This window comes from Stylophora pistillata, chromosome 11, assembly GCF_964205215.1.
Source record: "Stylophora pistillata chromosome 11, jaStyPist1.2, whole genome shotgun sequence".
Classification (NCBI taxonomy): Eukaryota; Metazoa; Cnidaria; class Anthozoa; order Scleractinia; family Pocilloporidae; genus Stylophora; species Stylophora pistillata.
In genome coordinates, this window is record NC_142529.1 from 21,286,187 (window position 1) to 21,308,811 (window position 22,625).

Below are 22,625 nucleotides of genomic sequence, written 5' to 3' on the forward strand. Positions count from 1 at the left end.
TTTACAAAAATCATGTTAAAAGGCTTGAAATGTCTGATAAAAATCAAACAAAAGCTATTGGATACACGAAATAATCTGGATATATCAACAAAGTTGAAATGGTAAATTGGCCACTGCAACGATGCACGCTTCGGTTAGTGACGATGATGACAACAACAATAATAATCATAATAATTCGGTTCTCTAGGATCAGACTCGCATCAGACCCAAACTAACTTTGATAACAAAAACGACCTAAATATAAGAATTGCGAAAGCAACTACTAGTTCGTATTGAAAGAATTTCAGAAAACGTGCATCGAAATTATCCTTACAGAAGTAAATTACATTAAAAAAATATATGAGAAGGGAAATGACATTCTTGCTCTAAAAAACTGTAAAAACAAATTTTAATAATGTCTTTTAATGTTTTTTGGTGTTAGCCAAGCCGTAATTCCGCTCTAGTGACAAGACGCAAAAACATGCTTTTAAAAATTGTCTTTTTCAAGGCAGGGTTCAGTGCCAGATTGAAAATATGTATTTTTATTGCTTTTCGTCAGATGCATTATCAAGCTACAATGGAACCAGCTTAAACCAGCTAAGACTCGAATTCCTGAGGATCCTTTGCAGCCACGAGCATTACGTAACCCTCAATCTCTCATTCCCTAGTCCCCTCTTCCCCACCCCTCCCTCGTCACCCACACCTTCTGTTTCGTCAATCGACTCGGCCATGTCTACCTACACCATAGTTATCGGTAACAGTATCGCGGAACTCTCAACAGCTTTCAGACAGCAGCACTTTCTGGCTGGTTTGGTGCTCTCTGAGCTGGCTCTGGCTTTGGAAGGCGGGTAAGATTTTTTGGTAATTGACAAACTTATGGTTAGATGTTGATTAAGGCATTTTTCGATGGAGTGAAGTAAAAACAAACCCAAAGACCTCGCAATAGCCGACTAGAGCATAGGGAAATCTCCAAGATACGACAATCTGGGCCAGATCACCTAGGGTTAGTGTAGAATCTGATGTCAGATCTGAAGGCTGTAATAGAAAATTCAGTATCAGGCTTGGTTTGATGCTACTCTGGTTTAAAGATTTAATAAATGTAACCGAGGAAATTACAATTCATTGAGCCAACGTTTCGACACTCCTGTCTCGTTCCTTCATCAGGGGTGATCTAATTGTTGCCACAGGAGGCCCTTTTATAGGCTTTGAAGGATCTCTTTTTGCAACGATCAGATCACCCCTGAAGAAGGCACTAAAAAACAGGCTTTTAGTTGGTGATTAATATGATAATGTATACATTGCAGTAAGTTATTTATAATGTTAACATTATGCACTGAATATTGCAGCGTGATAAATTTGATAGCATATATTAAGATTTAACAATAAACATTATCAGCCAATAGTTGACTCCAACAGCATACGACCTTTCGGTTTTTCATTTAATTTCAGAGACATGACCCTAATATGCCAAGCCATAGACACTACATGTGACCTGATAGCCTGCCATGACTCAGACACCCGTTATGATAACGAGTCCTGTCGCTCAGCCGTGGCAGCTCTTTATCTGCCTATCGCTGGGTTGGTGGTAGGAGCCCTGCACCAACTACATGGATATGGTACCGAAGACAGCTTCAGCTTTACCCCTGATGTTGCCATGGCGATAGCCACGTCCAGTATATCAACCTTAATGGGCTCCGATGACAATAGGGGTGAATTTGCTTCACAGGTTGTTAGCAAGCTTCTTGAAAGCTTTCCATTCTTTGTCTAAAGAAAATTGCGATCAGTTGCTACGATTTTCAGTAATTTTAACGTTAAAATCGTGCAGTTTTCACGGGTCACTTGGTTTGTTTCCAGGGCCAACGTGTCGCTCACGTTCTTTCGGCGGGCTTTCACGTTGGTGATGCAGGGCTCTTGAGATTCAGTTGCCATTGGAAAGGAGGAAAGTTGCCCGTGACAACACCGTTATTTTACCGTCAAAACCTCATCACCGAACATTTTTCGCGCGTCACTCGACGGATTATCGTCGTATTCTGGCGCAGGAACTTTTTTAGCATATTACTACCAAGATTTCGAAGCATAATCTCTGACTGGTAGATGATTTAGTTTTATCGACTCAGTTGATAATGTAAATTTGCCATCGTAAAGAACTAATGCTCGAAACGTCTTCTTTAGAAACTCTTTAATGTGGCCAATCAACTCATTTAATAAAACCAAATTATCTGGTTCTACCCCCCCCCCCCAGCAACGCAGCAGTACATTTCTATAAAAATTCTACCTAACCCCTTTATCATTGCGTATTATAGTGCGTTTAACCGATTCTATTTGTATTGAACACAAAAAGCTCAGTGAAAATCTATCATGACACAAATGAACACTGCCTCTTTCATTCTTTGCTATGTTGTACAGAAAAGTAAACCACAGCAGCTTAGCCTTGAAGCTACGAGAAACCTGTTGGTGTGTCTGTTGTGGGTGCTGAAGAACATGGCTAGTGACGTGCTGAAGGATTGGTGGGCAGACCAACAGCCTGCTAAGTATGTCACCAACTCTCATTTCCCAGTATGCATTAGTCGCCTAACCTCACTGACTGTCCACTCTTACCCAGTTATATCTTGAAAGGGAATTTTGTTCACGGAGTCGTGGTGACGCGGTAGTTATTGGTTATTGCGCTGGACTCGAGTCGAGATGTCCAGGTTCCAGACTTGGGCTAGTGATTGTGTTGTGTTCGTGGGAAATACGCTTTGCTGTCACAGTGCCTTCTCCCAGGAGTATGAATGGGTACAAGAGCATTGTCAGGGAAGGGCTAATGGGGTATCCTTGCGAAGGACTGGCATCCTATCTAGGGGGGAGTAGAAATAGTCCTAATCCCTTCATGCCATGGAAACCAGGATAAGCTCTGGCTGGATAAGCCATTTGGCTCAAGTACTGACTTCACTTTCCTACTTACCTATGTTTCCCTGACAGTTCATTATTTCTCATTTACACCCCTGGGGTGGAGAAAGGCTCTAGAACATGGGATAGTAACTCCGATTAGGGTCAACCCCGGCCCCAGTACACCAGCCATGACATAGGATAATGGATCTCTTATGAGGGAAGATTTTAGTTCGTCTTGCCCTGAGGAGGACTAAGAAAAAAACCTGAGCCTCTATGAGGAGCGCAAAATCCAATGGTTTGATGTTTTTTTTTCCTCACGGGACTCGGAATTATCTCTTTGTCCCAAGCTCGTAACAAGACGAAGAACATCTTTCTTCGTTCCATTTCGGAGCTCCAAATTCAGGATCTCTGAGGGTTTAAGAGTTAGGTAGCTAAAATTTTCTATCGTGGTTCAATTCCAGACTAGGCTTGTTGCTGGATGTTCTCCGGCTGTGCATCACTCTGTTCGAGTATGGCGGCAAGGTGCAGAAGTCTTCGCAGTTTCCAACAACTCCAAGACCGAAGGCGCAGCAGGATGTAAAAGCAAAAATAGAAGAGCTGTTGCTTGGAAATAAGGGAGCCGCGAGGGAAATGATGCAGCGACACAGCAGAGTGACGTTAGGTAACAAAATTAAGTGATTAAAGAAAGATATGAACATTTGTCCCAAAGGACAATTTATTGGATTCTCTTTACTAGGTGAGCTTCGGGGAACTCGTTAGTAAGGCGGGTGACATGTCGGGCCATTCGACAAGCGACTTATTCCTAGAATCAGCAATGACAACAATAATCTATCCGAAGATAGGAAAAGAAATGCTGGAAATTTATGACTCAGTCGATAGAGCGTGCGACTGCAAAATAGTTAGATGCACGGTTGACATTCTCGCAGGGCAATCAAATTTTACTTTGTTCTGCGCTTAGGAAAATTGCTAAAAACAAACTGATTAGTTTCTGAAGAAACTGCTGTGTTACAGAGGCTGGAAAATGAAGCATTTAAAACTGGCTCATCCCAGCAAGCTGAAGTACTCAAACTCACACAAAACAAAACAACTCCGCAAAATGAAACTCTCGCGAATTTTCATGCAACACCATAGTCCTAAATGTTACCTCAACTCAGATTGTTTCGTGTTTTGTGTCCAAACAGAAAAAGGCCAATCACCAACTCCTGAGTCTCGATTAAGATGGCGAAAGGATCAAACACAGTGGAGACAGGCTACAGAGCAACAAGACAGGTGCATACCGAAAATGTTTCAGTAAGCCCTCAGAGGGTAGATAAATTCAGGGGGTCCATCTGGAGGGATTTTTACAGGACGGGCGGGGTGGGGAGGGAGAGGCGTTATCATCTTAATGATGAGAGCCAAAATGTTAGCCGTTACTTTGTATGAGTCGTCCAGCTTTAGTAAATATTACGTACCCTCTTTGGTTTGGAACCCTACCTAATTGTAAAAGGAAGTTAGGGAAGGCTTTCAAAGACAAATGAATTTCGTACTGAAACGTTTTCTTCTCCGAGAGAATAGCAACACTTACGTTTTTGTTTTTGGGAAGGAGAGATGAGAGTTTATTTAGAGAGGGAGCGCTTTTGTATTAAAACCCTCGATAGAGGGTATTACATAGGAGAGCTTATTGGAGCGTGTGGGCTTATAAAAGAGGGAAGCCTCTAAGAGAGGGATGCTTACAAGACAAGAGAGCTTATCAGAGAGAAGGACTCCTTTCAGAGAGTGGTTTATCAGAGAGCGTTAACGATATTCGTACAATTTCTTGTAGTTAAATCACTTCTGCCAATTTTATTTGTTGTGTTGTTTTCCGTAAAGAGTACGTCCTAAAGTTGAAGTCAATGCTCAAATCGAAGGAGGGCTTGCTGCTGAGGTCAACACCATTGTTCTTGACACGCTTGAGCTCTTGGTACAGGTCAGTGTTTGTGGCAGTTAAGGACATTGTGTCAAGAGAAAATAAGTGGCGGCTCCTTATTCAGGCCTTTGAATATGCCATTCTTCCTAAAGTTGTCTATGTTTGGTCTTACCAAAGGAAATCTGTTTCGAGACGTCGGCATGAAGGCTTGAGTGACTTTAATGTATAGTCCTGTATTGGCCACGGGATGTTACTTAAGTGGAAACGTTCTTTTTCAGACGGTGTCTACCTCAGAGTCTCTGCGTGTTGTATTAAGTGGAATCCTACGGGTTTTGCTCCATTCTTTGAACTGTAACCAGAGTGAAAGAGTCCTGCAGAACATATTTGCAACGCAAAGATCAATTGTCTACAAGGTAACGTAAGATGCACGATCCTCGCAGTAGAGAGTGCTATTTATGCAAGAGCGAAAATCAAAATATATGAACTTCATATATCCATCGTAAGGTAACGTAAATACCTCCATGAGACAATGTCTAGAAGCGTAGACATCTGTAACAGTTTATTCGTTGGTTAGATAGCTGATGTCTCCATTGTTTTGTCGAGATATTTGTGTTGCATATAGACTGTTAACATACTGCTTCCTTTTTTTAGTTCCCAGAGCTGTTGTTTGAAGATGACACCGAACTTTGTGCAGACTTGTGTTCCAGACTGCTAAACCATTGCAGCTCTGCTCTTAGTAGTATTCGGGCCCAAGCCAGCGCGTCACTCTATCTCCTCATGCGACAGAATTTTGAAATAGGAAATGTAAGTTGTAACTCTTCGGTGGACATTGGTGTTAAATAGTGCTGCTGCTTTTGTTTTGTTTGTTTTTTTTCGTTGGTGTGAAACTTTGGTTTGAGACTATTGAGCTTCTACAATAGGAAGCTTAAGCACAAATGTTTCTGAGAAACAGATGGCAACCGGAAGTTAAATTTCACATTCCCGATGTTTAAAATGCTACAGCGACGACAGTATTGTCGATATATTGGCGTCAAAACGCGCTAAGATCAGTTTTCCGGTTGCCTTCCGCGTCTCGATAACTTCTCTGCTTAAATTCTTTATTGTATGGGAGACGTAGTGGCGGAGTTGTTTCGCCCTAGGGCCTGTTTTTTCGAACGTTCTGAGAACGTAAACCAAAACAATAGAAGTGTGTGGCTTAACTAAAAAAGTGGTTCTTTTTGCTTCGTTTCTCGTATATTTATTGTTTGAGTTTTAAATCCATTTTTACACCGCTGTATAACGTAAAAAAAAAGAAAAACAGCTTTTGAGGACCGGTAACCACTGGGTCGTCCTAATGAACGAATCAGCGAATGTTCCAGGTTTTGAGTTCTGACCGTGTCATTATCACATTGACCGCTCTGACGAAGAGCTAACACTCGAGATGTCGGCTTCAGAAACCCTTTAAAGTGCAACTAAACCCAAAATTTTTTTTTCGCTTAACGAAATAAGCGTATTTTTTGGAGTATTTCTGTGCAAACATTTTTATTTGCTCAAATCTTCAATTGTCTGTGCCCAGTCAAAATACGGAAAATCGGCCGCCATCTTGCCCCACGGCCGAGTTTAAAGAGAATGCTCTAGCGGGTAATGTGACGTCAAATCGAGAACACGAAAGTCTGCATTTCACACATTTTCGCTTGTTTGGGAAGGTTGTAGTCGATTTTGTCCGAAAATATGCCGACTAAGTGTGTTGAACGAGGATGTAGCAACGTGCGAAATTTGCAAGAGGGTATCACGCTTCATACATTCCTCATACAGCACACCTGGTCGGCATATTTCGGACAATATCGACCACAACCTTCCCAAACAAGTGAAAATGTGTGAAAAGCAGACTTTCGTGTTCTCGATTTGACGTCACATTATCCGCTAGAGCCATTCCTCTTTAAACTCGGTCGTGGGGCAAGATGGCGGCCGATTTTCCGTATTTTGACTAGGCACAGAAAATTTAAGATTTAAGCAAATTAAAAAATTTTTGCACAGAAATACTCCAAGAAATAAGCTTATTTCGTTAAGCGAAAAAAAAATTTTGGGTTTAGGTGCACTTTAAGGTCGCCAATTTGCGTTATAAACTCAGTTGATAGAACTGACTCATCTTCCAATACGCCCCACCGAAACAGCATCACGGTTTGTTTAAGAAACTTACCCCTTTACTCGTTTATCTGTTGTTTATTTGTACAAACGATTATTCTGTAGAATTTTGCAAGAGTCAAGATGCAAGTTACAATGTCGCTTTCCAGTCTTGTTGGCACTTCACAAGTGAGTTCGTGAGTTATTTTGTTTCAGCCTATTTGTTAAGTTCACTACAATTATTGTTGTGACGTGTACCGCTATGATTGCTTTCAACTGTTAACTGAACTTTATTTTAGACCATCTAATTTTGATATGATTATTCAATGCTTTTGTCATGATTCGTTAACGCTTTCCTCAGCGCAGTAATTGAAGAACTTTACAATCTCATTGATTGCAGGCGTTTAATGAAGATCACCTCCGTCGGTCACTGAAAACAATCATTACATACGCTGAATCAGATCAGGAGCTGAGAACGAGCACTTTTCCGGATCAGGTGAATGTTCGCACAGCTATTTTAACCCTCAAACTCCCGAGTGTGAATAGCATCTACACTGTAATTTCCCCTTACAATATCACCCCTAAATCAAACATTAATTTACGAGAGTAAAGGAAATGATCACAAACTCAAGAAGCTCTGGAGTGTCCAACAAATTCTCCTTGTCATCATCTAAGGAAATATATGGAGAACTGTATGGAAAATATGCATCCTGATGTTAGGGTGTTAAAGGTTGAAGAAGTATTTTTTCCCAGCCTTGAAACTATTTTGAATTTTATTTATGAACGTAGTTTGAGGTTCGAAAGAGTCAAAATGTTTTTTTGAGATTTCCTAAAAGTTCGACGATGGACGTCCCCGCTTAGTAACCTCCAGTAGTCACACATACCGAACCACAACGCGCAGTTCACCACCAGATGTTGCTCTAGTTATGGCAAATACTCTCGATTTGAGTCAAGAATCCCTTTAAGTCTAGCTTCCAACAAGGAGGAGGAAAAACAAAGGACTCCGTTTCTATATTCCATGAGCTTGTTTTATTGGTACTTTGCACAATAAGTCTTAGGATTTTGGGTTACTACCAATATGATTCTTATGTTGCGAGGAAAATAACTTGCAATGTTCTCATAGGTCCGGGAGTTGGTGTTCAATCTCCACATGATTCTGTCGGACACAGTCAAAATGAAAGAGTATCAAGAGGTCAGTCTTAAACTTTTGAGCTTCTGTTTTACAAGGTTTTGATTGGTTATTTCCGTTCTGTGAAGGCGTTGTTGTGAAGGCGTTGTTGTTAAGGCGTTGTTGTGAAGGCGTTGTATTTTCCGAAAAAGAGTCTTGTAGAAGACCACTCACTGTATATTTTTTATATCTCAAACACTAACTTGCATGATTTGATCGCTTCGTAACATGAATTTTTCTCTTCTGTACAACCTATTGTCTGAAAATCTTACTCCTTGTTCTCATATCTGTAGGCCGCGGTTCCCAATTTTTCTATTCATTGACGTTAAGGTTTCGCTTTGTTACCAAAACTTTACAGAAAGCCAAGAAGATAGATACACCCCGCATTCTTGTTAAGTTTTTGGATAATTCCCAAAAATTATTCCAGCTTCCTTTATTTCTCATCACTACTCATCGACCTCACGGAAAAAATAATGGGAAAAATTTGAGAACTTGAAATAGCATTTTAGTGAAATATTGTTCTTGACTTTTATTAATACCGTTTTCATAACTTGCTATCCATTCTCATTTATTCAGGACCCAGAAATGTTGATTGACTTGATGTACAGGATTGCTAAAGGGTAAGTGATGTTCGCAGGATTTCTGATGCAAGTGCTATTGCATTCGTCAAGCAAAAGTAATGAAATTGTGTTCATCTTTTTCATGCTACATATCAAAATTCACCTGACTTACGACTGACTTGGCTGTACAACATGGCTGCCAAACATGGCGAGGTACCAATAGCTTTAAGATACAGTATTAATTTATCAAAGGAAAGCGGTGAAGCTCTATTTGGTTAATTCTTACTTCCTTTCTAAATTTCGAATTACTGACAATAGATCCTGTTGCGCTCGCGAAATACAGATTTCCGTACAGACGAAGGAATTGCCGTCATATGGAAACCAAATTTCTCAATCTAAAAAGTCGGCACATTCTCTGAGACATTGGGCTCCGCGTGAACGCTGCACCAAGCATAGGTGCGCCTCCATAATTGCAGTAATGAGTTAACTTTACACACAGGAAGTATTCTGCCAAGCTCTCAGTATGTGATCACTTTAAGTTCAAGTGCATCAAGAAACCATAATCTGACTGACCTCGAATGATGACTCGTTGTCGTATTTTTCCTTTTGTTGTGTTTCTTTTGAGCAGAATAAAGTGGAAGCAGCCATGTGTTTAGTACATACAGCAGGTTTGGTGTCTGAGTACCTGAGTATGTTGGAAGACAAGCCGTACCTACCCATTGGATGTGTTTCGTTTGAGAAGATATCACCCAATGTGCTGGAAGAAAGCGCTATTTCAGATGATGTAGTATCACCTGTAAGTCTTTACTCTGTCTTTCCCAAACGGGCCGCATGTGAAGCAATTTTATTCGGGCCCCGGTGGTTCATAGGATGGATAACGCTATCCACTGGATAAATCTCAATCCGGTTGATAGTGCAGTACGTTCGGTGTACACTTTTTCCGCTGGATTACGATTTATCCGCCGGATATCGTCATCTGCCTTTTGAACAATTGGGCCCAGGAATAGACACATGGCTGGAAAATGTCTCCTCTTCTTGCATTATTGGTTTTTGTTGTTGATGTGATGGTGGTCATTCTTCGTCAAACCGTGTTCAAACATGCCAGGTGTCAAAACCTTTAACTGTAAAGACCTTGGAGCTTATTCTCCCAACTGGAGATCACATATTTCTTTGTCGGGGAGTCCTGTTAAATTAGTGTTTAGTGTTTTATCGGTGTAAAATTCCCTTCTCGATAATCTCCGTAATTCGTCTAACTCTGTCTGCTCGACGGTGGAATAGAAATGCAAAGAGAATTTACCTTCCGTTCAGTTGGAGTGATTGGATTAAGTGAATGTTATCCTTATTATTTTCAGATTTACTTATATTTTTGTTGACATATTTTGCTTCTTTTATTCAGGATGAGGAAGGAATCTGTACCGGAAAGTACTTCTGTGAGAATGGATTGGTGTTGCTTCTAGAAACAGCTGCAAACACATTTTTCCGATCTCATTTATTTGAATGTGTAAACGAGGTGTATAAACTTTTGATACCAATTCTGGAGGCAAAACGTGATTACAAGAAGCTAACTCAAGTTCATCAGAGGCTTTCTGAAGCATTCGGCAAGATTATACAGACGGTAATAGATAGCTCTTATAGACCAATATTCTCTCAGTATTGGACCGGGCACTGTCCCGAATAGTCCCGAATGATACCGCACTTGTGTCCCTTGGAACTTATATTGATTATACAGACGGTAATAGATAGCTCTTATAGACCAATATTCTCTCAGTATTGGACCGGGCACTGTCCCGAATAGTCCCGAATGATACCGCACTTGTGTCCCTTGGAACTTATATTGATTATACAGACGGTAAGAGATAGCTCTTATAGACTGCAGGTTTGATCATGTTTTCTATCAGTGCTGTTAGTAATTGAGGTGTTTGTGGACAGTCAACATTTTTTACCTTTTTTTGTATGCATACGTACACAAGCGCTAACTGGCTTCTTTAGACACCAGATTACTCTATGAGTTGAAAATAATTGATTCCCTTTTACTGGATATGAAGAGAAGTTTCACTTACGCTGCGATTATTTTTTTTTTATTTTTTTGTTTTTGTTTTTTTCCAGGAAGGAAAGCGTATGTTGGGAACATATTTCCGAGTTGGTTTTTATGGATCAAAATTTGGAGACTTGGACGGAGAAGAGTACATTTACAAAGAACCCGCCATTACAAAGCTCCCTGAAGTGTCGCATCGTTTACAGGTTAGTTTATTAAGCCTTATATGTGGCCGTCTTAGTTGAAATTTTTTAGTTCGTCAGTTACAATCCGTTTTAATCTTCTCTATCGTTACCCACTCTTGTTCCTTCTAGGTTTATTACGACCACATTGGTGTGTTTTCAACTCAGTTGCTTAAATTTTGTTGATTTTTCCAAGTTAAAGGTTGTCATACCACCTTCCGAACTCAAATAGCCTCAAGTGTGTCGGATCGTTGCACCAGGCGGGGAGAGGAATTTTCCATTGGGTGTAGAAAGCAATCCGGGATTGCTTTTCCTTTTTTTTTGTCTGACTTCATTCTGTGATTGGCCCAAAAAAAACGCGCACTATTCTGTCAACCAATCAGATGCAATAGTAAATAATTTAGGCAGTTTGGTCTGGTTTACTTTGAGCTTTCACTGTTGTAATTACTTTGGTTTTGGTTTTACGACTCTCTATCGGAAAGCGCTCTAAGTAGAGGGAGAAATAACCAAGGAACAATAGACCACTTTCATTAATGGCTGCCGGATTAATATTCTTTTGTTTAAATTTAAATTAGCCCTCCTGGCCTCGTTCTCCAGTACAAAATTGAAAAGAGTACATTATCTCAAGCGAGGCCAGAAAGGCTAATTTAAATTTAAACTAAAGAATATTAATCCGGCAGCCATTTATGAAAGTGGTCTATGGTCAGCAATTTTCACACTGACAGTGCGTTACCAACTGCCATAGCTCCTCGTCTTGAAGCACTTTTTCTACTCCGGTTATGAGCCCCCTCGGATATAGGCCCCCCTCGGATATAGGCCCCCTCGGATATAGGCTTCCTTGGATATAAGCCCCGTTCCTATAAAGCTCTCTTAAAACCCTTTACAAAGTCGTATAACCCCAGGGCTTGGCAGCAGTTTCCGGTGCGTCAACAAGTTGTTATTCAAGCTGACAGACGATGGAATAAACAATAAAAAACTGACTGTAACATCCCAACGTTGGTTTTGTACAAGGAGAATTTGTCGTTGATACCAGCCTTCTTTGGTTGTTCGTTTTAAGAGTATTGCGTAGCGCTCTCATTAAAGAGGAAATAATCAAATAAACAATGGTCAGCATTATTCGCTCAGACAGTGCTCTACTAACTGAGCTATGTAGTCTCATATTCTTTTCTCAAGTTCAAAAAGTAGTAACTTCGAACATCGTCCGACTAAACAAGCGAGTCATCTTGTATGAAGCAACAACTTGCAAAAAATTTTATCCAGGCCTTCACCTATTTGGTGTTGGAATTAAATTAATCAATGAAACAGGAGCTCACTATGGAATTTTTTTCTTTTTTCCAGGCATTTTATGGTGAAAAGTTTGGGCCAAATGTTGTGGAAGTAATCAAAGATTCCAACACAGTTGAGCAAGACAAGCTCGATCCAGAAAAGGCATACATCCAACTGACTTATGTGGACCCATATTTTGACGAATACGAACTAAAGGATCGAATTACTTACTTTGACAAGAATTTCAACCTAAGTATGTTCACTACACTTTTGACAGTCTATCTGATCTTCTTTTAGGTTTTCAGAGTAATTTTTAAAAGAGTGCTGAAACTGAGTATTCTGGAATTCCTTGTTTCTTTTTCTTTTCTTTTTTTTTTTAAGTGTGCTCCCTGTTTGATTCAGAAAACTCGAACCGTCCTCTCCACTAATCAAATGCTGATGAAAAACCATTTTCGATTTTGCAAATTCCGTTTTTTCCCGCGCCTGACGCAGGTTGCAAGTATTTATTTTGATTCGTTCCTTCTGTTGTCTAAGCCCCTTCTTGGTGTAGAAGACGCAGAGCACGTCACAATCGAACACCGCCTCCTTAGCCAATAGCCCATTTTCGAATTACCTTTTTTTCCAGGCGAGTCCTGGTGCTCATCCTCTCATATGATAATACATGCAAATGAAACTCGTTTTCATGCCAATGGTTGAGCACCAAATCTCTTTTTGAGAAAGAGGCTAAAGGTAATTCAGAAATGGCCTATGGATTTCATTATTTCCTTCGTTTTATGGTCGTTTGTTTTCTTTTGTTTTACATCAACTGTGTCTTCCACACCAAATATGAGCCGTTGTTAAACCACTGTTCTGATCGGTTGTTCAGTTGGGTTTCACGGCCAGCAATCAAGAAGTGCTCTATTATCCCTAAAGAGATTGCGTTTTTAAACTCACAGGAAGGTTTATGTACGAAACTCCTTTTACACCGAGCGGGAAGCCTCACGGCGAACTGGTCACTCAGTACAAAAGAAAGACAATTTTGACTGCCGCCAACTCATTCCCGTATGTCAAGACACGGGTCAATGTTGTGCATCGTGAACAGGTCAGTTTTGGGTTGTTTTTTGTTGAGGTGCAGCTGTTTTTCTGCCAATCCACATGTGCACATTTGGTTGCCTATGGCAACTCTATTTAAGGAAGAATTTTTGGCTCAGTGAGCTCAGACATGACGTTATTTTTGCCCGTTCCCAGCCTCCTTTAAAGGCGTTACGTCATGATATTTATGGCCGACTTTTGCGACAAACATGATGACATTTGACTGAGAGGAAACCAGAGAAGATTAGTTTGGTAAGATAGAAAAATAAATCAGAAAGCACCTAGAATGGTGAAGTATGGAGAAGATGGACACGGATTGGGAATGACCCGCTTAGCTCTCTAACACTAAGAGTGACCAACATGTCAGTTCTCTCCACAGTATCACCCCCTGAATTACACATTAAGGTCATGAGAATAAAAAAAATGATCACCAATTAAAGAAGCTCCTGATTGTTAAACGAATTCTCCTTATTAGCACCTAAGGAAATTTGTAGAGAACAATATGGAGAATATGCATACTGATGTTAGGGTCAAGGGATTGTGGCTTGACGTTTCAAGACGTACAAACGCTTGACCCAGCTACTGTACAGGATCAATTTTCCTGTGGTGGTTCTTAATAAGAAACTTGGATGATCAATTTACTCTGATGAGTCGAAATTTCTTTCTCGAACGCAATAAGTCATTTCCGAATTAGGTTTATGCCTCTCTTTCAAAACGAGGCCTGATTCTCAACTATTCTTATGAAAATCAGTTTAATTGCATGTGAGTAAAAACTTATAATCGTATGAAAGGATGAGCACCAGGACTCACCTTGAAAAAGAGGCCAAAGGTAACTCGCAAATGGGCTATTGCTAGCTATTAAAAGCTGCAGGCGCTTAACTTGGTGATTCTTAAAGCATTATAATTGTCAATAACAGATCAACAGACACTTGTTTTTCTTCTAACATTGATTTATAACCGTCCACTTGATTGACATGGTGTAGATTACGTTGAGTCCCATTGAAGTCGCCATCGAGGATATGGAATTAAGGACAAAAGAGCTGCTGAACGCAATCAACCAAGAACCACCAAACCCTAAGATGTTGCAGATGGTGCTACAAGGTTCCATTGGCACTACTGTTAATCAGGTCAAATGTTTACCTCTCTTTTTATTGCCACTTTATTTTAATCTTGTCATGGTCCTCAGTTAATCTATTGATCGTAATTTGGTTTTATCAATTGAGTTGATAATGTAAATTGCCATCGTAAAGAATGTCCAAGCTGACGTTTCGAGCACTAGACCTTCGTCAGAGCGAAACGTCAGCTTTGAAACAGTTAACGGTGGCCAATTACGTTATCAATTTAGTTGATAAAACCAAAATTACCTTGTTAATCCCACTGACTCAGAACCACAGTTTCTTTAGAAACTTACCCCCTTGATTCATGGATCTACTGATCGGTCGATCAGTCATTCATTTTGTCTGTCCGTTCGTGCATACCGTAAACTGTCGTCTATAAGCTCCATCACTTATATCCCGGTTATAGGCTCACCTACTTCCAAAGAAAAAAAACAATAATCCGATAATAACCCCCCCCCCCCCCACACACACACACACACACACACACACACACACACCCCTGATGTAAGCCCCCTTCTAGCTTGATAGGAACTTAATTATGACTTTTTTAAGCTTAATTAAGGACCAGTAAATGCAAATTTGTGTTTTCATCAACACTGCCATAGCCCGTTTTGAAGCACTTTTTCTACTCCGACTATGAGGCACCTCGGATATCAGCTCCCTAGGATATAAGCCCCCTCGGATTTAAGCTCCCCTGTTAATAATCTCTCTTAAAACCCTTTACGAAGTCGTAAAACGCCAGGGCTTGGCAGCGGTTTCCGTTGTGTCCACAAGTTGCTATTCGAGCTGATAGACGATGGGATAAACAATAAACAACTGACTATAACATCCTAACGTTGGTTTTGTGGCACGGAGAATTTTTCGTTGATACTAGCCTAGTAGACGTTTCAATGTAGTTCTATCCAACCCAACTGCGATTGGTTGTTCGTTTTACGAGTAGTGCTTAGTTCTGATTTAACCATGATTGTCAGTGTTCATGTCAGGTCTAATAAACCTCCTGTTTACAATCACCATTCTCAATAAAGTGATAAACTATTGTTTTGCTGGATAGCAATATAGTTCCTTTGAAAATTAAGGTTGACTTGTCTAACTGTCGCTTGGGTGATGTGCTGTATTTACAGGGTCCTCTAGAGATTGCTTTGGTGTTCTTGTGTCACGATAAGGACTCTGAAGATGGCGCAAAAACGCCAATGACCACGAGACACCATCACAGACTAAGACTCTGTTTCAAAGAGTTTATTAAGAGGTAATGATAGTGTGTATAGCCAGGCAAACAACAAACCGAGACATAAAAATCAGTCAAGAAGCACTTTTTGTGTGTAATGCAAGACTCGAATGATTAAGCAACTCAACCGAAGTTACGTGCATTACAAGAGCTAACGAGTGAGCAAGAATCTTCTTCGTGCAAAATAAAAAGTGAGGCTTTGGATGGGCAATCGCCATATAGAAGTTTGAAATAATTATAAAGTTCCCTTGTCCCCATGTGTTTTTTACTGCGTTTTCTAGTTTTTGGATCACCAAAATTTCCATGCAAACCCTACAACAGCCTAATGTAACTAAATTCCTTGGGGTCTATATTGACGATCATCTCACCTGCAAACACCATATCAGCTATGTATGTAAACAAATCGCTAAATCAATAGGTATTATATATAGGTCTCGCTTTTCCCTATCCTCTACAACCAAACTCACTTTGTACTACATCTTATTTTATCCTTATATCATCTATTGTAACTCCGTCTGGTCGTCCACATACGTATCTAACTTAAATAGAATTTATTATTTGCTAAAGTGAGCTGTGCGGGCTATCACCAACTCAGACTATCGAGCCCATTCTGCTCCTTTATTCTCCAAACTAGGAATTTTAGATATTTTCCAAGTCAATACGTTTGAACTCGCCAAATTTATGTTTATTTCAAAAATAACTTATTGCCCCATTGCTTCTCAATCTTTTTGTAAGGAATAGCCAAATTCACAGCTATGGTAACAGAACAGCCAGTAATTATCGAACGCATTTGTGCCGTACAAATCTCAAGCAATTTACAATTCTCAACCAAGGTCCTAACATTATGAACTCTAACAACAACAAACATATGAAACATATGTTTATCAATACCTCAATCCTTGTAGTGCCTTAAAACATTTTTTTGCTGTGTCTTAGGTGTGGAGATGCTCTGCATAGGAACAAGCAGCTTATCGCATCTGACCAACGTGCCTATCAGAAAGAACTGGGAAGGAATTATACACAGCTTACCGAACAACTTGAACCTCTCTTGAGGAACAAGTATGGCACCTTACGTGGATCCACCAGGCAAAAGTAAGTTTATTTTCCACGCTGGTGATACACGATGGTTATTTACGGTGGTGCTAGTGTTGCTGCTACGAGTCTAAGACGAATTTAACTTTATTAAAGGAGGCTTATGCTGAGAATTATCGAACTCCTCTGCCTTTAATTAAGCTTCCTACCTATTACTTTTTAAATAAATCTGCTAGCGTTCTATCACAAATGCTGCAATCTGATTGGCTTGATACTCGAAGTAAATTCCGCTATAGACGTGAGTAGCCCAACGGTGCGCGGTTGTAAACAAAACGATATAAAAGCATGAGGTTGTCTTGATGTTAGAAACTGAATCAATAAGATTTTCTGCTTTCGATTTCTGCGCGAAGCCCACAACAGGTAACACGCATACAAATCTCAGTGGAGCGAATAATCTCATTGCTAATTGCTATAACATGTTTTTATATGCAACTGGTAAATAACTGCGCACTTTGTTATCGTTTTGCAGGGAAGGATCTGCCCTACTGAGGAAAATCTCTAAGAGTTTTAATACAGGACACAGTATAGCTTAACTTAAAATTCCACTTAGAGCCTTACCTTTACCAAGTCAATTTTGTATGTTTTAATAATTGGAATTGATTGATTGAGTGATGGAATGATTGATGGAAATCATTCTCTGCAGTCTGAACCTCATGTTTGAGAAATTCTTTCGAAGTTGGTTGTACGAACAGTCCACACAAAAAAATTGGACTTTTTTTTTTTTGATGGGGGTCTAAAAGAGTCCCTTCATATTCAAAGATTCCTGTAAATTTAGGGCATTAGCGAACAAATAATTTCCCAACCGCAAGATGTGTTTTGTACTTAGTGTGGTCATCAAAGAAAGGTAAAAAAGACAGTTTTTAGCTTAATGTGCCAACAATCCTGGCCAAAACGTTTGGAGAAACACACATCCCTTTTTATGAGTCCGTCCCGTGTTTCATGAGCAACTTGCGTTCATATTGCATCCACGAAAACATTAATCCCTCCCTCTTTCCCTTCCCCAACTCACACCATCTGTGTTCAACATTGTCCAGGGCGGGAGGGGTAAGTACATGGTTTTCCATTTACAAGGTGAAGCTATAGTGCCTCAGACGTTTTTACCAAGATTGTAGATTTTAGAGGTAAACACTCTATTGTGAATATTGTACAGGTACATGAAAGTAAACAAATTTTTTGGTCAAAAAGAAAATTCTTTAATTTCGTCTGTATTTGCAGAGTAACAAAGCTATAAAATTCCCGCTCCACACAGACATAATGCAATGTTTCCAATGTTGGAACGGATTTGTAATGTGTGGCTTTTGTTTTTTTGAAATGTGCAGTAAGTTTTGGACAGAGAAATTAAAAGTCCTTTGGTTGATCAACTTTAGAGAACAGTTTCTTAAATAAACTGAACTCAGAAATGAGTGCGAAATGTTTTGGCTTAACTATTGTTACTGTAATTTTTTGTTACTTCAACGCCAAAGACGCGACATAACATATCTAAGGACACTGGGACAGGCATTGAGAATTGCGCACAACTACATGCCCATAGGCTTGTGAGAAATTATGTTAATTTTTATCTAGGAACAATTTCTATCTAGCGAAAGGAATATCTGAACTGCAAACAGCAACGGTGACAAGTTGGTGACTTCACTCGACTGGGGATGCGTCCGAGACAATAGACATATTTAGCACCGCGTTTACGTAAAACGTGAGCGGCAAAAGTGACCTATGTCACCTTTTTTCCCGCCATTTTTCACGTTTGCCGGTTGCGGTTTCATTGTTTCTATGTGGAAGTACCTGTTAAGCGTTTGCCGTGCACGTAAGATTTTCTTCACTTTTCCTCTGACAGAGTAGAAGTTAATTGCCGGAAAAACGGCACTAAAACTCTTCTTTGTAAATCGTTCAAGGGTAAATTATTTCAAGTTGTAGTGATTTTCATTTATGATTATAAAATAATGGACAAAGTACTCGCGTTCTTATTAGAGGGGCCGTAAGGGGGGGTCGCGCGCACAGTTCACGGCAATTAAAAAACGCAAATCACGAAACACGATAATTAATTTTCGAGTTTCACGGTTCACTGAAAATAAACTTACAAGAGAAAGACTTGTCGCCTGACCCTATATATATATAATATTGTTGACAGTCGTTTTAATGTATTTCAGAAAGCGCTCAACTCGTGATTGTGTCGTGATTGGTAATGTCAGATTCGGTTTCACAGCTTTGCTCTGCAGCAGACAGGCAGTCGCTTAGGATTTCAGTCTCTCGTTGAATTCTTCAATCTCTCTGTCACTGTCACACTGTGCCACGTCTCCAAACTCGTTTGCAGACGCCGCTGCCTTAGGGCAATTGTCTTGAAATCTGTAATTGCAATGTAGTATAAAAAATACACGATCCACTTGACTACTGAAGTCTTAAAAGTTCTAATAACTGATATTATCATTCAATCTTGAAAGTTAGCAATTAGAACTGATATTATAAATGTGGATTCATCTTGTCTTGTGACTATCGGTGTAACAACAACTAAATACGCCGTTTTGCAAAAGACCTTAAGATACTTCGAGAAGTAAATAGATCAGAGGATCTTTAACAAAAAAAAGTAAAAGAAATGTTTTACTTAGGCTGATGGTGACAGATTGGTTAGTATAATATCACAATCTTACAAATAATGTGAAAGACTCTTACATGTTGTCTAACTCTAAATCACGATCACTGTCATTTCCCGCTGATATTCCTTTAGGTGAACCAACGTTTCACATTACACTTCCATCCCTTTGACTTTCTTGATCTCCTCCGCGGCTTCCACTCTTCTTCAGGAAGGCTTCCATATTTCTTTTCATTCCAGCTATTGTTGCATTGTTTCTTGGCATTATCTTCCTCGTTTCGACGGTTTTGACAAGCTGTATTAAAGTGTTCTGTAAGGCAGCAACAAAAATATGACCTCCAGTAATCTTTACTTTTTTAAGAAAACAATGAATTTTAAACACCTGCTTTATTCTTTGACAATACAGAAGTTCTCTGGATGGTCTTCTCCAGTGGTTTTCTTTTAAAGTAAAATTGATGGTGATACTTCAAAGTAAAACTTCCGAAGCTTTTAATAGAAATGTTTCTGCAGACAAGCTTGAAGGATAATGCTCAACATTTTACGTACCTTTTTTAAAGTATCGAGCTTTAGTCTACGGAGTCCTGTCCGTTGGTACAATCTTTAACTTCTGGCAACGACCACACCCGTTATAGTAAATTCATTGACCGCTGTGCTATTGAACATACTTGCCAGAGCTACAAACACATTGAAAGGCTAATTCACTAAATACATTAAAGACGATTTAAATGATCATCGTTATCATCATCGTCTCCATTATAGTAATAAAATGATAAAATTTTAGGAAAAATCATGGCTGTTAATAATAATAAAAATTCTTAACGATTTCTTTTAGTCGTACATAGCCAAATTTAGATCATCCAACATCTTGGTCTGTCGTTCATTTCGCTCAACACTTTCGCCCTGTTTTAGGCGCTTTACAAGGTGGTCGTCCTCTACCTTTGAAGCTGACCTTTTCCTTCCACCTCTTGGCTTTCGTTTGCTGACTTTGCACTTTTGCTGTTCTTCGCCACCAGCAACTGTGATATTTATCACCGGGGAATCTTTCGGAAAGACGATTTCCTTTTTAAGAACATTGACTGAAAGAAAATAATGACAATAAAATTAATTAATCAATTAATAATCTTTTGACTACGTCCTTTTTATCTTTTGTCTATCTACTTTGACATTTATATTGGTGTCATTTTTTCTTGGCAGTTTCAAACCCCACTCCAGTCTCTTTCGTAGTCCATAAAAATTAAATTTAAGTCGCGTTTAATCGAGAAAAAAACTCTGTCCGAATATTCTCTTCCTAGTCTTCCTAGGTTGTTCCTATTCTCAGGTCTTCTCATTATTGTCAACACGCCCTTTTTGCAAAGCGAGCGATCAAGGATCATCAAGAAATATGTCAGGAGGTGTGTTGAATATCGCGTCTAACGACCCCAACCGAAATCACGGCTCTCATCAATTACTCACTTCCTGTATAATTTCTGAGATAATTTTCGATTCTTAAGCAAACTTCAAATAAAATATGTAGGGGGGACTGAATAAAACTTTTCTAAACTTCTAGTATTGTAAGGGCCTGTTTACATGTAGATCGGGTGACCCTTCTAAAAGGGGCACCCTCTTAGAAGGGTAACCCTTGCCTATTGTATTTTCCGGCTTGGTTTACATGAGAGGTAGGGTCACCCTATCTGCTTGGTGGGGTAACCCTCCTGCAAGGGCCAACTTTTTGCCATGTAAACACTTGAGGTAGGGTCACCCTCCTAGAAGGGTCAACTTTTGTGGGTTCAGTTTACTGTCAGATTGCCGCGAAACTCTGTAATGGCTTCGCGCACGTATAAGCCCGAGGAATATTTTCGCCGTTCTGTGGTGACCAAATTGTTTGAACAGAGTTTGAAACAGTCGGAGGACAACAGTGTCGACATTTCGGAAAAAGACATAGATGATCATGAATTAGTGGTCGACGAAAGTACCATAGAAAGCCGCTCGACTCGGAAAGATATGGAAGAAGGCTTGTTACGTGAAAAATCAAAGAATTCACAGGGAAAACGAAAAGCGTCCTTCGCCACTGCTCTGTGCGACCATGATTCCGCCAAATTCTCCCTCGGCGATAAAATGGCTCTCCTTCGTACATACCTCATTCATCGCATTGCATCATTGTACTGGGCGGCTACCTGTAGCGCCATTCGCTCTTGTCGGCGTTTTTCTATTAGGGGATACGACAGCAAGAACCCACAGCACTGAAAAACCGCAAGCGCAAGGAAAATTGAATTTACCGCCAAAATACTTCGATGTCCGCCATTTTAGTTGCTTTGTACTTAGCGACCGCGCAGTTATCTCCCTCGGTGCCAAATTCAATAATCGCGATAGCCCTGGGGACAAGACTTTGCATGTAAACGGGGGCTATCTTTTGCCCCTTCTAGAAGGGTGACCCTCCTAAGGGGGTCACCCTATCACCATGTATATCTCCATGTAAACAGACCCTAAGAGATGTAAGAAATTAACGCGAATTAAAACAATTAACACGAAAGTATGGATATCAGATACCTTACACACGTGACTTTCAAGTAACACGTGTCATAAATTATGATCTCTCATCAAATTTTCATAATGAAAATACTAACCATGTAAAACTGCAGACTCGAAAAAAAGCGGCCTTTTTATGTTCCACTGCGCTTGTGTATTGATTGAGAAAGCTTTACTGCCTTCTGCGCCTTTGGCTAGTCTGCACAGCTTAAGATCAATAGATGACCCTATTCCCCGCTTCTCAGCTTCGGCCTTGAGGCCCGCGTGTTCAACCATCTGCCTTTTCAGGGCATCAAGGGAATTATGTTCTCTTTTCAGGGGAATTCTGATCCTTTCCTTTCCCCCAAGAAAACTGAAAGATCCAGGAGATTTGGGATCAACGAAGTAGACAACCCCTTCTAAAACACGAAACGGCTCTTCGCTGACTTCGCTCTTCGACATTGTGGGTCGTGAGAAATGAAGACAAGACGTCAGACAATGAATGATCTGAAGACCTGATCGTTGGTGTCAAAGGTCGCATCAGCTTTATTTTTGGATCAACGGGTCATGCGAAACCCTATTGTTTGGTCACGAAAGCTGAATAAAACAGACACGGCGATCACCTGGAGAGTTCCTTTGTGGGGTCTTCGTAGCCGTTCACGGAAAAAGGTCGTTTTCGAGTTTGTTATCACGGGTATCGGAAAATTATTTCTCTGTTTCACGTATCACGACGATCATATCATTCACGGTTCAAGAGTTTTAAAACTTTTAGATTACGGATCACAGAAAATAAATTAATCCGATCACGTTTCACGTGAAACCCCCTTACGGCCCCTCTTATTAGGTAACTGGTCTGTTTAGATAAAGTTGTGACGTCACCCTTTTTATGTTTGCCGGCACAATTTAAAAACATCTCATACTCAAAGCTTTTGAAGTATTTGTAAAGTACCTTCAAGTAAAAATAACAAAAATTAAAAACGGAGAAAGATTTGTCACATTTTG

At 40.0% G+C, this 22,625-nt stretch overlaps 1 protein-coding gene and 2 long non-coding RNA genes across 3 annotated transcripts in view; 1 reads left to right on the forward strand and 2 right to left on the reverse strand.

The window, feature by feature from the left end:
- LOC148720557 (uncharacterized) overlaps positions 1–22,625 on the reverse strand; it is a 486,858-nt gene that overhangs the window by 116,954 nt on the left and 347,279 nt on the right. The window lies entirely within an intron of this gene.
- LOC148720565 (dedicator of cytokinesis protein 7-like) lies at positions 694–17,979 on the forward strand. The gene is made up of 22 exons (XM_088739836.1): positions 694–827; positions 1,429–1,705; positions 2,386–2,510; positions 3,312–3,511; positions 4,032–4,119; positions 4,699–4,795; positions 5,014–5,148; positions 5,387–5,539; positions 6,965–7,027; positions 7,239–7,334; positions 7,962–8,030; positions 8,583–8,626; positions 8,716–8,779; positions 9,192–9,362; positions 9,963–10,181; positions 10,673–10,807; positions 12,122–12,302; positions 12,985–13,130; positions 14,104–14,247; positions 15,360–15,484; positions 16,400–16,555; positions 17,025–17,979. The coding sequence occupies exons 1-22, from the start codon at positions 709–711 to the stop codon at positions 17,086–17,088; spliced, it is 2,871 nt and encodes a 956-aa protein (XP_088595962.1). The 5' UTR covers positions 694–708; the 3' UTR covers positions 17,089–17,979.
- Positions 18,401–20,129, reverse strand: LOC148720566 (uncharacterized). The gene is made up of 3 exons (XR_015993564.1): positions 20,076–20,129; positions 19,220–19,449; positions 18,401–18,895 (listed from the first exon to the last, which is right to left on the reverse strand). It is a non-coding gene; the product is annotated as an uncharacterized LOC148720566 (long non-coding RNA).

What these genes read in the sequence shown, in the direction of transcription:
- LOC148720565 (XM_088739836.1), top strand. Translation starts at nt 709, where the DNA reads ATGTCTACCTACACCATAGTTATCGGTAACAGTATCGCGGAACTCTCA. An exon ending in GGGGTGAATTTGCTTCACAG is followed by an intron (nt 1,706 to 2,385) that starts GTTGTTAGCAAG and finishes TATGTTGTACAG; the next exon opens with AAAAGTAAACCACAGCAGCT. An exon ending in AAAGATCAATTGTCTACAAG is followed by an intron (nt 5,149 to 5,386) that starts GTAACGTAAGAT and finishes TCCTTTTTTTAG; the next exon opens with TTCCCAGAGCTGTTGTTTGA.